Below are 16,193 nucleotides of genomic sequence, written 5' to 3' on the forward strand. Positions count from 1 at the left end.
GGCCAAACTATTCTCAATCACTTTCAGTTCAAGAGTAGACACCCCGTGATATTTATTACGATGCATAATCCATGCATGTGAGGCCAGAAAAGCACTTAGGGTGTAACGTCGGCTAATATCGTTAGTCGTTAAGTTTCACATCACAAACCATCAGGCAACATTCCCCCGGTTGACGAAAGCAACTACCGGCCGGCGCTTGACATCAGGAGGCTGAACTCCCGCAAAGTGCCCGATTGTCAAGTTGGGGTCGATGAATTGTTTTCGTAGTGCACCCAAAAGTCCAAACATCACCAAGACCAGGCAAGCAGACTTAAACCAACACAATCTGACAAATCATCCGACAAATTGACGTCTTTGTATTTGATTGAGAAGGCGAGAACTGAAAACCTTGACAACTTAAAAGAAAGACTCCAGACCGTACCTTCCACTAAAATATCAAGAACAGAACTCACCCTGTGCAGGGCTTCATCAGACAACACAAGGATGACACAAACAAGTGAACGCTACACGACAAGAGCACCCACAACAGCTACATGCATAAGAGAAGATACACAAGGTGTTTACAAAAAGTTTACAAACTAGTCGTGTTTGCCGTGACGGGAATCGTGATCAAGCTCACTCCCTTCATCCTTCTGCTCCTCCCACTCGATTGTCGGCCTACTCTTCCTCCCGCTTGGACGCTCAACCTCAGCTCTCTGGGCGCTAGCAGAGGGTGTGGATGTGGTGCCAGTGGTGCCGATGCAGGTGGAGCTAGCGGTGCGTGCAGGGCAGAAACATCTAGAAGCTCGTCTAGATGGTTCTGAAAAGGACGTGTCCCTGCAGTTCTCTCGGTCTTCAATGGAAGGGGATGCCCGGTTCTGACTTTTGTTCAGATTCCTTGGGAATGGTTGGGTCCAGAAAGTAACCTATCGATATGTCCTTGAGTGTTAATCTTAATCGTGTGAGTCTCCAATGGCTTTCACTACTGGGATTTTAGATTAAAAAAATCAATTCTGTCAAAACCTAGACTTGCATATGTCTCTGGATTCTGTGCTTCTTAATGCTACATTTGTAAAAATGAATAAATAAGGGTAATGTCAATACCAGAAACCTAAAACTGCCAATCTGTGATCTTAAATAAGGTGGGGGTCGCTACTGGTGTTTAGTGTTTGTTGGTCGGTCACTTCTTGTGCAGAGGGAGAATTTGGACTACCCAAATCCTTGAAAGTGTCCAAAAGTTTGTCCAAAGGACTTGTGTCATTTATAAAATAATCTGTTAGATAATTCGAGCAATTTGCATAGTTTACAAGATCAGAATTTGAACCTGAAGCTATGATATTAAAATCATCTAAAGTGCTTGGACAGTCAAAATGACTTTCAGTCGTTTTATCAGATGTTCTGAATGTGGTGAATTTGGTGTTGGTGGTTGTGTCTCTGCCAGCGGCGTTTGGTATTTCTAACGGGACCGTAGTCGCCTGTACAGGGACTTGAGGGAAAACTACAGGGACACACATGGGGTCTTGATCGCTGTCGTCTACCTCGGTGTCCCTGACCCTGTACTTGCCCGCGGCGTAGGAATGCTCACCAATTTGAAAAAACTGGAGCCTCTCCTCCACCATGTCCCTCTTGCTCATGTCAATCGCACCACTGCGCGTCATCTCAAACATCTTTCCCTCGTGGAACGGGAAAGGGTTGGGCTCACTCGTCGGCGTGCTATCGTCCGTCGGCGTGCGAGCAGGGGTGCTGTCAGGCGTGGTGGCCTGAGATTGCTCGTCGACGGCTCGTCCGAAAGGCTTTGGCTCACCGTTGCTGGCCTGCGTTCCTTCCATGTTGACGATATCTTCTTCAGCGCCTTTACTCGGCCAGGGGTCAAAGTCCAACCCTTTGGTCGCAACAGTCTTAAAAGGTGAATTGAACTCCTCTTCTAACTTATAACTAAAGTATGTATCTGAAAATCCCTCTTTAGCTGAAAGTTTCTGTCCATTCGTTTCAACGCTGTCTTTTGGAACATCATTCCCACCATCTGATGCTATGTCTTTCTGGTCCTTCAGACATTCTTCTGGGGTTTTCTCCTCTTCAATAACTTCGAGTTTAGTTTGAGGAAAAGAGCGGTCTAAGGGCCTGAAAGAGTCCGTCGCCCAGACATCTCGCCTGCTGTCCAGACCGGCTAAGGATTTCAAGTCGGCTTGTTCGTACATACCATCGTCCTCATCTTGAAGATCGTACCCATCTAGGGAGTCTATCTCTGTGGCGTCGGTGTCGTGAGAAAATTCAGCTGTTGTGGCTAGCGAACAGTCCGTTATGGACTGGTCGTTTCCGTTTTGTTCACATTCATAGTCCTCCCCATTGCCGTTGGAACCATTGGAACCGTTCAAACCGTTCGAACCGTTGATTCCAAGCAGAGGTTCATTGTTGTTTCCGTTTTTGTCATGTTTTTTCTGGTTTTCCTTCTCCCTCCTCTTTTGGTCCTCTTCCCGAGGAGCTTTGAAAGTAAATTTCTTGGAGGGAATCGGGTGAAAGACTGACTCTTCATCAGCGTCATCGTCACCATTGGATTGACTGTCGTCCACCTCAGGCGGCACTGGGGAGGGGGGCTGAATACGTATTATTGGTTCAATCAGCATCTTCTCCTGTTCTTCCTGTAAATTCACCTCCATCATTTCTGTCTCAGTTTCTGACGAAGCGCAAGAACCTTTTCTGTCTGGATCAGAAGTTTCTGAGAGGTCCAACGGAGGTGGAGGAGGAAATTCAATGTATGCAACACCTTTGTCTTTGGAGGTCTCCTGTCCAGCTTTTTCATTATATCCATTAAGGATGGAGCTATTCTCTAATCTCGGATAGTTATCAGTCATTAGCGCTTCCTGCATGTTAGCATTAGCTAAGTCAGCACTGATGCTAGTTTGGATTTCAGGTGTGGTCTTTTCAAAAGAGATGATGGCTTTTCCTTGATCATCTTGTTCCAATTCTTCAGGTACCTCCATGATTGGGCTGGGTTTATCTGGCATTAATTCCATAAAACCATCAGGGGTCTTGGCGGTGAGGTCATAGCTGACCTCCTCAGAGCTGGGGGTGTCTGGCGTAACGGGGCTTTTCCCTGAGCTATCTATGAAGGATATCTGTTCTAGGGTGTCATCATCTGGGCTGAGGGGACCAAGTCCAGAAACTGACTTTTGTTTCGCAGCATGCAGCCCCCCTTTGGCCTCCCTTTCAGCCTGGCGGCCAACCTGAAGACTTACATAAACAGGTAACCTTTTCATACCTTTGAAATTTTCTTTGGTTGCTGCGGCAGCTGGAGGTGTTATGACTTCTTCCAGAATGTCTTTGGAACAGAGTAAGTTATTCGAATTTGAATCTTTGGGGACGTTATCAAGGATTTCAAATGTAACATTTTCATTTGTTTGGGTGGCGCTTGCCCCGAGGGTTTTACTTTTAGATAACGTGGGAATCTGTGAGGGTTTTGTTACCGGATATTTCTTCGGCGGGTCATTGTCATTAGAATTCAATGTGGCTCTTATAGGAATTTGAGTATCGGACTTTTTCCTTAAGTTTTTATTTATTACGTCGTCGCTATCTATTCTTGAAACGTCTGTCGTGACTTTGTTAGCGTCGCTATTTATCTCCGAAAATGTTTTTTGTGGTGACACATTTGGGACATTTTTGTTTGAAAACAGTTTTGGCGACTTGGGTGACGTCAAAGCGCTATCTGCTGTGTCTTCATTATTATTTTGGATTTTTTCCTCCTGTGATGTTTCAGTAACTTTGGATGTTTTTTTATCTGTAAAAAACTGGTAAACTGGGAGTTTGCTTTCCTGTAATTTCTTTACGGAAGGTTTTGGTTGAACTGGAGGGGGTGTTTTGATTGGCCGAGACTGGGATTGTTTCTGAGACTCCGATTCAAACTTCATCCTCACAGAAGTAACTTTGGATGTTGATTTTATGTGGGAAGGAGAGGAAGGCTCAGACTCACAGGTCTTAGATTGTTGGCTTTTCTGAGGACTACTTGGCAAGCTAGAACTTTTCTTTTCAGGTAAAACCCGACCAAATGTTTTAGTAACGGAAGGATCTCCGACTTTGGTTTTACTGAACGCTTCATCCCCCGCCTTAGTTTTTTGAGGGCTGCTGCATGCTGAGCTCGGCCAGGACCTGGGTTCTTTGAGTTCTCGTCGGACGGGCTTTCTTTCAGGTGACTGAAGTTCGTCGTTTAACTTTTCCGTTTTATCGCGGAAAAATTGGGAAACCTCACAGAGTTTTTCTTCCGCTTCTTTTACACTTTGATCAACCCTGTCCTCATAGAGGAGCTTGTCCCTGCTCCTGTCATGTTTATCCTCAGTAAATCTCATCCAGACTGCATGTTTGGGGCTACCTTGTTCAGTTGAATAATGAAGCACTGTAACTTTATCAAACTGGGGTGATTCGTCTCTTTGCATAAATGTTCCTGCTTTCGGGGAGCCATCTTTTGAGGACTTGGATACAAACTCCCTTTTAGGACTGTCTTGCTGCTCAGATGTTTGGTTCCTATCAGTCTTCATTGCCGAATCTTCTGAATCGTCTGGTTGACGTGTCGAGGATGAGTCGAGTTTTTCGGAATGGAGCATTTTTTCAGCAAACCTGTAGGACTCGCCTCTGACCTCTGATAGCTCATCGTCACAGTATTCTATGGAATGCTGACTCAGCAGTTTTAGGGCTTTGTAGGAATCATCAGCTACGAGTTGAGCAGAGCTCGGCCGACTGTCCTCCTCCTGCGAAACTGGTGTATTAACACGAGATGTTTCCAGAAAATGGGGCAGGTATTCTTCCGCAATCAGTTCCTCCTCTTCCTGTTGGCTCTCATCATAATCAAGCAGTTCCTTTATAGACTCCCCTTTATAGACGTAAAGCTCAGGATGTTTCTTCGTTTCCCTGATATAAACTTCTGTGGGCTCGGACGTAGAGTGACCTTTCTCAATATGTACCTCAATTATCCGCTCGACTTTGGGTTTGGATTTATTGTCCCTGTCGAGAAATCTCGGCGACAGCTCGTCGCCTTTGACCGAGTCTTGGTTAGCTTTATGCTCAAACAGACCCGCCAGTTCCTTGGACGGGTCTCGACCAGACTGGAAGGCTTTCATGATGTCTCGCACTGACATGCCTTCCTCAATCCCCTCTGTGGTGTCGGGTTTATGATAGACCATTCTGGTTTTCGTGGTAATATGTGTTTCTTCTTTAAGACACATGCTCATTGAGTCCTCATCTGGAACTGTCATTTGGATGGGGGTGACTGAGCTTCCTGAAGCTGCCCCTGATTCAGTAGAAGGAAGAGAAGACATAGGCTCCTCAACAAAGAAAGGCTCATCTGAGATGCTTTGACCGTAGAGATCCTCTAACCTGGTCTCAGACACACTGGGAGGGATGGAAGCATCAGTAAATAAAGGCTTGGCTTCTGTACTTTCAGCACTCTGGGGAGCAGAGGGGGTCTTTTCACTTCTAGTCTCAAAACCGCTGTCAGATAGCGGACTCTTATCCTGCTCATGAGACAGCTCCTCTGGGGATTCGAGAATGGTGTCACCCCCTGGATAAGCCTCGGCTAGTTTGCTTAGGTCTTTCTCGGACGGAGACCTGAGCATGCCAGACACGGGCGGAGGCATTTTTAATTTGTGCTCCTGTATCGTCATGGAAGGCTTCAGAATCCGTTTTTGTTTCTCTTCCCCTTCCCTCTCCTCGTACCTGCCCTTCAACTCTGCCATTTTCGAGAGAGAGCTAGCCCCGATAGTGTTAGTTAAGTAGTCGACCACTTTAGCTAAATCGAGGTCACTGTTCGACTGGTGCTTGAGTAGACGTGAGCTCTCGTCAGAGAGAGCGTTTCTTCGGGCCTCCTCGATCTCATCTACAGAAAACTCCTCCCACCCATCCTCTACAATCTCCTTACTTTCATTCCCAATATCCTTTTGTAGGATCTCGCTCACCTTCACTAAATCTTTCTTCACTTTCTCAACAAGCGTGTACGGCTCATCGTCCTCTAACTTGGTCTCACGAGGAGTGCTTATGCGTGACGTTTGGACCGTTTTGGCAGCCGTCTGTGTGTCTGTCTGTAAGATGGCTGTCATTCTCATCAGGTCTTCTTTCATGTCTGCTACATCTTTAAGTATCTCCTGGTTGGAGGTGGCGGCAGTGTGAACGATGGGCGGGGTGATGTAGGGAGGAGATTTCATTTGGGAGTTAATTTTGGAGGCTGTAACGCACGACGACATGGAGGAAGAGGGGGAGGTACGAAGGGAATCGGGAAGCGCCATTTTGAGAGAGCCTGGTCCTGGTTTAACGGGGGTCTCTGGCATGACGCTAACTAATGAGTAGACAGGTACGGTCACTGTGTTTGAGGTCACTGCAGGTACTGAGGAGGCGGCGGTAGATCTCAGAGAACTGTAAGCGGAACTTGCTGGAGCAGATCGAAGAGGGGATGACCGTGATTTAAGTGTGCCATAGCCTGTTGCGGAATAAGAGTCGATGGCTTCATTAATGGCGGCGCTGATGCCAGACGTGGCTGCCTGGGTGGTGGCTTGAATCCTTTCTTGGAGGCTTCTCTCCGATAGGAGTCGAGAAGAAGGTGAGGAGGGCGTAGATGAGGACGAGGCATATTTGACAGGTGAAACGTTCCCATTCACCATGGACAATTCCGACGATGCAATGGTTGTCTTTCCGGTCGAGGACATCGATGACAAAGAGGTTTTCCCTCCTCGTGTTGACAGGGCTGAATCAGAAGAGGTTTTCAAAGAGGACAGGGTGGAGAGGTTTTTAGCAGAGGCAGGACTTGCTGTGTCGATTTTAAAAGGCATACTCGAACTGTAGATGCTGTACGGTTTCTTTGGTGAGACGGGAGTGGTTGTGGACTTGGCCGGTACGTAACCGTTGGGTATGGTGTGAACTGGGGAGGTTCTTGACGTGTAAGGACTTTTGATAGAAGCAGGTTCTGTTGCAGATTTTAATGGACTTCCAGAAGAAACAAAAGCTTGGGAAGCCTGGACAGGATACTGACCCTGCTGGATAACAGTTTTAATGGGCGATGGTATAGTCCTGTAAGACCTCACAGGGGACGAAGGGAGGATGTCGTGGGATGGTAGGTTGGTTGCTTGCAATGGAGCTCCCATGCTGGCTCCAATTGGAGAACATGCAGGTGTTGGGGAGAAGGGCCATGATGATTTCAATGGAGAAGCAGCTGCTGAGTTGGCTGGTGAATCGGCAGCGACGACGGAACCGCCCATTCCGCCGAGTTTTGCTTGGCCAGAGGCGGTAAGAGGAGCAGTTGACCATGGGGGGTAAGGTCTGGTTGGAAAGACAGGTTTGTGAGGGTGACCAGCAGGCAGTGCTCTTGCGGCTGGTGTGCTTCTCTCAACTGCTGTTTCTTCAGCGGAATTTAATGATGGAGAAATAATGGGAAAAGAAATCAAAAAGGATGTGGAGTAACCAAGAAAAATGGGAAAAGATAAGAAGATGCGGAGGAAGAAGAAGAAGAAATCAGAGGAGGGAGAGTTGGTCAGTGAAGCAGTTCTGTTATTAAAGGAACAACAAACAGCAGTTTCATGAAGATATTTAGGAATTGACGGATTTCATTCAAAACTCTTTTCAGATGTTGATCTCTCAAACACTGACAACAAAATGGATGATTGAAATCCAAGCCCAACAAAGCAGCAAAGTAAAAAAATAACAACAACAGTGGCACTGAATTGGCAACGGAAAGATGGCAGGGATGACTTCAAAAGCAGCTCCTCTTTTCCGACATGAGATGTTCAGCGTATGGATTCTGCGTCTAATTTCAAACCACTTTAAAAGTGCCTTTTATCTGTTTGGTCCCAACCGATACACAAATTTCCTTTAACGACAGGTCAGACAAACCCTTTGCCTTTTTTTTTTTTTTCTCCCCTAAACTGACAAAATGTCCTCCAAAACTGACGTTTGGTCCATTTTGTCATGCACAGTCAATAAAAAGATGGTGACAAGCCAAACCAGCCAAACTCAAGAACCCTCCTCACATGCATGGCTCACCCACAAAAACCATAAAAAGCTTCAAAATGGGACAAACGAAAAAGTAAAGCACGTTTCTTTGACCACCCTTGTCGACAATGAGAGAGTCAAAGAAAGAACAACCAAAAGCCGGAAGAACTCACAAGCACTGCACAACAATTCCAAAAACATGCAAAAAAAAAAAATGTACCATGTCGTAAACAAGCATGTGGACAGTGCATGTTGTGTCAAGAAGAGAAACTTTACTACAACGCCTCGGACATATGGATTTTTAAAAATTTGGGTTAGTGAAAATGACAAAACTCACTCAGTGCAGGCTCGGCCAGATAGCTGTAGCGCTTACGCAAGGCTAGTGAGGCAAAGGTATGACGTCGCTCGGGCTTTTCAGTCTGCAACAATAGCAAATAACACAAGTTGGCTATCAGGTGAACGCAACTTTGTCCTGACTATTTACAGATTGATTTTTGGGATGAAACAATTTGAACGTGGAACCAATTACGTCATTTTATTACATTGGATTTAAAATTATCATGCAAAAGTCAGCATTTGGTACAAGGGAAAGTATTACATTTCCCTTGGGGCTAGCGGGCGAGAGTAAGCCTATGCTAAGCAGAGCATGGTGGGGTGGGGGGGGGGAAGGGGGGGTGTAGTTTACCTCATCCTCGCCATCTGACTCCATTTCCTGGTTCCCAAGATGCATTGCAGAAACGGGCGGCGGGGGGCGGGGCAAGGGAGACGAGTAACATAATGGAAAAGCAGGAAGGGAGGAGGAAAACATCAGCGTGTGGAAAAAAAAAAAAAAAAGAGTGATTTACAGAAGCTCCAGAAGCCACCGTGGGCAAATGCAACAAAAAAAAAAACGACAATAAATCAAAAAGCGCCATGAGAAATTGCGAGAACATCAATCGAGTCAAGCCAGCCAAATGAAAAGTCTTTAAAAAAAAATCCAAAAGAAAAGAAAACAGCCAATGAGAAGCAACCACGGCGTACAATAAAGAACCGAGAAACATTAAGAGAAGCCTTAAACAGATAAAAGACACACTTTTGGACCTTGGATTTTTTTTTTTTACCCTAGCGCCACCGCTACTTCCCTGACGGTGAAGATGCTCATGGAAGTGAGAAGACAAAAATGATGACTTGGTCTTACCTTTCTGGTGGCGGGTAACGTGATGTTCAAGTTGCACACTGCCGTTTGCGGCATGCCTTTTGTGCTCTTACACTCTTTGAGAAAGGTGAGACGGCCGCACGGCTCCTGGCTGGGGTCTCGAACCTGCGGCCAGGGAGGACATTTTTTTTATGCCCTGCTTTGTGTGTCCTAATTAAGCAATGAACACGAAATGTTTAACCAAGCGGGAAATAGGATAGATTGTACACATCGGGTCAATCGATGCCTGTGAACGGCGGCCATTTTTTTTTTTAAAGTAGTAGTGTGCATTTGTGGTACCTTGACGCAGAACGGCAAGCGGTTTTCTTTGAAAGCGTAGAAGTTGAGAACTAACTGCTGACCGCTTTTGGTCAGAGGAGTCAAGTTTCCGTAGCAATCCACATAAATGGGCCGACCCTCCAGGACCTGAACACACCCAGAACCGGAAGTTTATAAAAGATTCAAATACACAAGGATCCTTAAGAATAGTCACCTCAATGTCTTTGCTCCTGGCCACCTCCTCAAAGTTCTCCTGCTGCTCCAGGGTCTTGTCCACTTTGTCGTCGGTCATACAGAAGCACCTGAGCCTGGACTCCACCGGGTCGTTCATTTTGGCAAAGACAACAAACTTGGCCATGTAGGGCACGCAGATTAGCTCCCGGTATAACTGCGAGGCCAAGCCAACTGTCTCTGGGATTTGGTGGCAGTCAGCCAGCCAGAACCTGTTCAGAACCACCCGATAAGCGAATGGAAATATATGCGAGAAGAAGCCCGGTCCGGGTTCTCACCGTGCTGAAACGTTGGTTGTGAAAGACACGCAGTCGTTGACAAAGGTGAGGGGAGTCGTGCCGGTGATGTCTTCCCACTGTGCTGGCGACGTTCCACCTACAAGAGAAGGATTGAGTCTTGGGTTCTGGTATCTTCCCAAAAAAACTCCAAAAACCACTTCACCTGTGATGCTGCAGAGAAGGCGGAGGCATGGTGTGCAGTCTCCTTTGTAGCCGTTGGAAAGGCCCTCGCCCGAAAGCGGCGGGACTGGGATGGTCATGGTGATGGGCTTGTGGAACTTCCTCCGTCTGGGCTCCACCGTCACGATGGGGCTGAAGGTGGCACGGTTGCCGAGGATCTTCTTCACAGTTTCGTCGGGTACCGGCTGAGCCTGAGAATCCAGAAAGGATCAGGGGATTTATTTCACGGAAAATCTGAAGGCCTTTAATGTGTGAGACTTACCTGAAGGCCAACTTTGATCTTTTTGGTAAGCGCCCCCTCGGGGAAGGAGGCCTGAACCAATGGGACGCTCCGGCTGCACACAGTCCCGCCCTCGGGTCCCATCTGATGCGTTTCCTGTCTGATGCGGGACACCACGGCAAAGTACTGTGGGAAATCTTTGGTGATGATGCGGCAGATCCTCTTCCTTTGCAACTCCTCTGCATTGTCCAGTTCTAGAAGAACATCCAATGATGTTACAAGAAGTGACATTTAGAAATCCTGAGGTCTTTTACCTTCATCCATTCCGTTGAGGAGCTGGCGGAGCTCCTCGGTCTTGCAGTCGTACAGATGCTCCTTCCAGGTTTCTCCGTTCTCGCTTCGCAGAAGGATCAGTTCTCGCTCTTGTCCTCGCATGGAACCAAAATGGGGGATCTCCACGATCACCGGCCTGGTAGGGAAACGAATCGCATATTGACTCAAGCGACGTTCAAGGAAGATCTCAAAGTTGTTGCTCTACCATCTACACAGACTAGAGAAGCACAAAAAGTGAACGTGTGAATGGATACGGGTTCTGCCGGGTGTTCAAGCCACGTTTCCACCAAGCTCTACAGCATTTTAAAATCCGCTTGGCAGAAACGAGGCTTTTCATTTGTTCAATGGCACATTGAGATAAGGAAGGTCGAGGAGGTAAACCTTGGAGAAGCAAAGCATGGTCGCACAACACAAGACAAGCATGAAACCACAAGACGACAACTTCACGGCGAGAAACAGAAGAGCAGAGTGGCCACTGGAGGCTACAAAGGATGACATTATTGACTTTACGTGACCCAGTCTCGGTTTTTTCTTTTTGGAAAACCATCCCAAGAGTTTCAATGTAATTTATCCGACAGCTACGCCTTCACAATCCCAATTTCAGTCCATACAGAAAATGGACACTGCCTACTTTACATTCATCAAAAGTGACATGCCAAAAAAAAAAAAAAGCAGTCCAGCCCAAAACAAGCCAGTCTGTGATGTCACAGGCCTCGCCAAAAAAAAACCAATGACCTGGAAATGAAAGTAGTCAAAGTAATTTGATGGATTCCAAGATGTAGTTTTAGGAAGAACGAAAAGAACGATTTTTATAAGAGGTGTATGTGACGGGGTTTTTTTTTTTCTTAACGATCATTTAAAAATAAGTTGAACTGAATTTCACCTTCTCTCTTCTTTATATTTCGTGCTCGAATTCTTCCCAAAACTACACGCTGACTCGATGTTTGAACTGAAATTCAAATAATGAGATAATGTGAAACAATCATGAGGTATCAGCCTGCTGTGTCGGGACTGGGGTGGCGGGGGCGGGCGTGGGGAAGAGCGGAGAATTATCGGGATGCTATGTTTTTTTTTTTCTTTCTTTTTCCATGTTCCTACCCAACAAATCTAGTTCCTCTGGGTCCCAGTTGCAGCACTGCGCTAACGAGGCTCTCGCCTTCATTAAGAGCTGGCGGCATTCTGGGGAGATGGAGCTTACTGCGTCATACACAAACACACAAAACACACACACACGCAACACAATTCGGGTGAGGTCAATGAACGGAGACGTTAATGAGATGTCACTTTGATGGGTGGGAGATTTTTGCACGTTGGTTGCGCAAAATTCCAGCAGATGTTCAAAGTGAGGAGGAAATGGGAAGGTGGTGCTGCTTTGTCACACGTTTGAGTTAAGCTTTTTTTTTTTTACTGGATTTTAAAATAAGAAATGCACGAAATGGGCTTTGACTCTTTTTTTTTTTCTGAGGGCAAGTCTGTCTTCAAAATTTTGGAGACAAACACAGACACGCAAATGGTGGGAAATGGCGGCGGGCAGGAAGCAGAGGGAAGATGTCATCAAAGCAAAGTGCGCAAAAGCCGCTTAGCAAAAAGAAACAAAAATATCGGGAAGTCTCACCCCAGGAAGTGCGCTCCTGCCGGGCCCACCTCCACCAGCCGGCTAGCTAGACCTTCCCCCTCCACCATGGGGGGCGGCGACGCTAGCTTGTGCCGCTTCACCAAGCGGCAGGTGATCCGTGTGGGCGCCGTGCACTTCCTGGGCGGGATGATGATGCGCATTCCGTTGTGGCGGCTGCCTCGCATGGATCCGCCGCGGGCGTCCACCATGAAGCTCACCAGGAACCTGAAGAAGAGGAGGACGATGAATACAACAGGAAATGAAGCTCATTCTTGGGGCGCTGCGGTGTTATTAGTGGCAAAAAAAAAAATCACTCAGTGTGTGGTGTTATTAACGTGAATACAAAGAGCACTTGGGATCTGTCCTTCAAACACGACAAAAACTCCACCACAAATCTGGAAGGACACGTGTGACGTAGGAGGAGAACAAACAGCAGCTGCTGTGAGTGGACAAAAGGGAGGGAGGGGGTGAGGAGAGTGCGGCGGATGGGGGTGGTGCGTGAGCGGAAACGACACAATCCGGCTCGCGTGGCGGCGGCCGACAACAACGGGGACAAATCCAATCAATCAATCAATCACAGCCGGTTAGTCGTCACCTGCTGTCGTATTGCGGGAGCGGGGAGGAAAAACTGCGGGATGGACGACAACAGAGCTCCGTCACACAAACGAGTGACGTCATTTTGACATTTGATCATTTCGAAAAGGGTTGAACATCGTAATTGCTCGCTTACCCGGAGTGGACCGGCGAGGAGACTAGATTAACGTTGTCCATGGCGTCCGGCGTCCAGCTGTATCTCTTCAGCGAGTCGTTGTCGCAGTCTTTAGCCATCGCCAAGCGCTGCCCAGATCACACGATAAACGTTACGTCGGAGAAAGAATCGCCGACGTGAAAAGATGAAAGTGCCCAAAAAGTCTTTTAACGAATGGCTTGTTATGATTTGAACATTTTTGATGTCATGCAAAAAGCACATGTTGACATCTACCTTGTTGTGTTCTACAATGAACGATTTTTCCTTACAGAGCATCTGCGGCAGCGTGGAAGCAGATAAGTTAGTCCTTCACCATGCAAATTTGAGTCGGCCCTAGTTTTGTGTCCCCCCCCCCCCCACCTCCTCAATAAATATGAAGAAGCTGATAAAAGTACATACCATTTCTTTACTGGGCGCCAACATCTCTTCAATCATCATGCTGTCCCTCGTGAAGGAGCTGCGGTTGAGCGCGTTGGACCTGTCAGAACTGAAGGAACGCAGGCTTGGGCGCGGGGTCGGAGGTTACAGAGACAACGGGCGGAATGATGAGGGAGGAGCAGGTGAGTAAGAGGGGAAGGGAGTGAAAGTGAACAGAAAGGGGGGGGGGGGAAATAATCACATTAAATGCATGCAGCTTCCAGGAACCAGAACCATCAAAACATTTTCATCCATTGGAGTGCTTCGGACAGAAACTACACATTTGAATAAAAGAACAATTAACGGCCGCCCCCCCACCCTTTCTACCAAAACCACAAAGAGCTACTTGTCTGATCAATTGTCCTCGATGCCAGCGCTTGAATGAAGTGATGCAGTGTATGAAAGAGAAGCAGATGAGGGACGTCATATTCCGTTGCTCTTGATTTTCTCAAAACTTACAGAAATTACAGAAAGTAAAAGGAAAACAACCGGGAAAACAGGTTCGGGTCCCCGGAAGCTCGATGGAGGAAAAAAAAAAAAGACAAAAATCACAACACCATCAACACCAACAGGGCTAGAAAACATCAACTAGGAAGTTAGGACTAGCTAAACTAGAGGGGTTAGAAAGGGGGGGGGGTTGGCGGGGCTTCAGCAGCATGCCATCAGCCTTACCTGACTTTAGGACTAACACGCATCGAGCGTACATGAAGGAGAGAACACAAAATCATGAGCCACAAAAGCAGGATGGATTAGGATGAGGTCACACACGCTCGCGCTGTGTTCCGGAACGGGCAAATTTCCCCCCCGAAAAATCAATAAGCGCTTCGAGTGAAGTCGTCGATATTTCTCATGTTTCTATTCGACGGTATTTTCCTCATGTTTCCAATTTCCTGAGGAAAAGAAGTATGTCACTGTTCAGACATTCGGTGACGCACCATTCCAGCGACCCCTCCCAATTGTTGATTCCATGTTGCATCAGTGTCAATATTTTTTGCAGAGAAATACATTTGACCTTTGAAATTTCGATAGAAATTGGGGAGGGGGGGGGTCTCACCTCTGCGAGCGTGCGCCCACGCTGAATCCCATGTAACCCTCCTGAGGCAGCGAGTCGTCGCCAAGCTCCCGAAGGTCCTGCGGCGCCAGGTATTTATCCGTATCCCCCGTCATGGCGTCGTCGCCTGGGGTCCCCAAAAACAAAAAAAAATGAGGACTATGTAGAAAAGAAGCACATGCTCAAGACCTGAAGAAGTCCACATCGTCACGGCAACCAAACAGCAAACATCAGTCAAGGCGTATTGCAAAAATTCAAAAGAGACCGTTAGAATTGCACTTGTTGCCGAGTTGGAAAAGCGGAGAAGGAAGCAAGTGCACGCGGGCCGGCGAAGGAGAATGAAAGAGGGGGGGGAACGGCATTCCAGCAGCCTGTCACCCTCCCCCCCTCCCTAAACTTTCACAGACCCCTTCTAGTGACATTCCAAGCTTTTCTCTTTGGGATCCACCGTGACTCACCTCTGTCTCAAAAGCGCTTTTTTTTCCTCCAACTTTTCTTTTTTTTTTTTTTAGGAGGTGGGGGGGGTTCCCTCACACTGTCTCTCGATCAAAACAGATCCGCTTTCTGTCGCCTACCCGCCCCTGCTCCAGGATAATCCACTCTGTGTGTGCGTGCAGGACACAAATAGCAAGCAGGGTGTGACTCACACTCAAGTTGTCTAACTTGATTAAGCCGGCGTCTGCCTGTAACTAACTAAATGAATTAAGTTGAGGCTGTATTTACACACACGCAAACTTGGCAAATTATTAGGTAAGTAAAGAAGCATGTGACGTGCTGTCATCTTTTAAATAAAATATAGTTTCTTTACCTTTAAGAGTGTCAATTTATTTAAAAAAAAAAACATCAGTGGCAGGCTGACACCAACAGTTTACATAACGCTGTGTGTGTTTTAGTTGTGTGTGTGTTATTCACGACCGCTATGTATGCTTGCGTAAGCCCGTGTGTGCATACAGTTACACACGAGCCAAATTTAGACATGAAAAAAAATTTGCTCACACACGACATTATGGTTATTTGAAGTTAGTCCTTGCAACGTAACCCGCTGTTTCAGTTTTCAGACTTACACGAATAGCTGATGCAGATGCTTTCGCAATCCATCTCTGTTTGAACAAAAGAACAAACACGCCATTTGAAGAGCTCGGCTTTGTCATTCCGTGACGTCACCTCATTAAATAGAAATAAAAGTCTTTCATTCCTAGTCTGTCAGTTTTTTTTACAGTATCACACTTTTGGGTTGATTGGGGGTCCACACACACACAGGAAACATCTATGTTTGCTCTGGCCCGATTGTGTAAAGTGACACTAACAATAGATCAAGTGTGTGTGTGTGTTTAAAACACGAGCACCCACTCCGTGCAAACACCCCGTGCGCACTGTATCCATGGCAACAGAGAGAAAAGGCTGACTCGCTATATTTTGCCACCCCGGCGAGAAAGGGTGAGATAGCTGAACAGCAAAGAGATCGTGACAAAAGGGCTCTGATATTTTTTTTTTTGTCACATAATAGACAGGAAAAACAATTATAGCACACTCAATAGCCACTTCTCACACTTTGGTTGAAATTGCTGGTTACCGTGACAACCGGGGTTGGTGTTCGGGCACGTCCCGTATTATTTGGCAGAGACTTAAAGAACCATTTGCATAAATGTAAAATGAAGCAGTAAATGAGATGAGGATGATAATAGACAATAAAAAAAAAAAAAAAAGGATGAAAAGATGACAG

The 16,193-nt window shown here is 46.7% G+C and overlaps 1 protein-coding gene across 29 annotated transcripts in view; it reads right to left on the reverse strand.

Annotated features, from left to right (window-relative positions):
* Window positions 1-16,193, reverse strand: part of LOC125991743 (ankyrin-3) — a 40,258-nt gene that overhangs the window by 5,812 nt on the left and 18,253 nt on the right. For 8 of the 29 annotated variants that reach the window (XM_049760091.2, XM_049760096.2, XM_049760094.2 and 5 more), the window contains 18 exons: window positions 15,535-15,570; window positions 14,474-14,597; window positions 13,402-13,504; window positions 13,237-13,278; window positions 12,985-13,091; window positions 12,850-12,882; window positions 12,255-12,479; window positions 11,738-11,836; window positions 10,621-10,775; window positions 10,349-10,560; window positions 10,070-10,277; window positions 9,907-10,003; window positions 9,612-9,840; window positions 9,419-9,544; window positions 9,122-9,244; window positions 8,630-8,656; window positions 8,282-8,363; window positions 1,565-7,354 (listed from right to left, as the gene is read on the reverse strand). In XM_049760091.2, coding sequence (XP_049616048.1) covers window positions 1,565-7,354; window positions 8,282-8,363; window positions 8,630-8,656; window positions 9,122-9,244; window positions 9,419-9,544; window positions 9,612-9,840; window positions 9,907-10,003; window positions 10,070-10,277; window positions 10,349-10,560; window positions 10,621-10,775; window positions 11,738-11,836; window positions 12,255-12,479; window positions 12,850-12,882; window positions 12,985-13,091; window positions 13,237-13,278; window positions 13,402-13,504; window positions 14,474-14,597; window positions 15,535-15,570 — 7,818 coding nt within the window. The other 21 variants (XM_049760090.2, XM_049760101.2, XM_049760098.2 and 18 more) reach the window with 16 other exon arrangements.

The sequence above is a fragment of the Syngnathus scovelli genome, chromosome 21, assembly GCF_024217435.2.
Source record: "Syngnathus scovelli strain Florida chromosome 21, RoL_Ssco_1.2, whole genome shotgun sequence".
Classification (NCBI taxonomy): domain Eukaryota; kingdom Metazoa; phylum Chordata; class Actinopteri; order Syngnathiformes; family Syngnathidae; genus Syngnathus; species Syngnathus scovelli.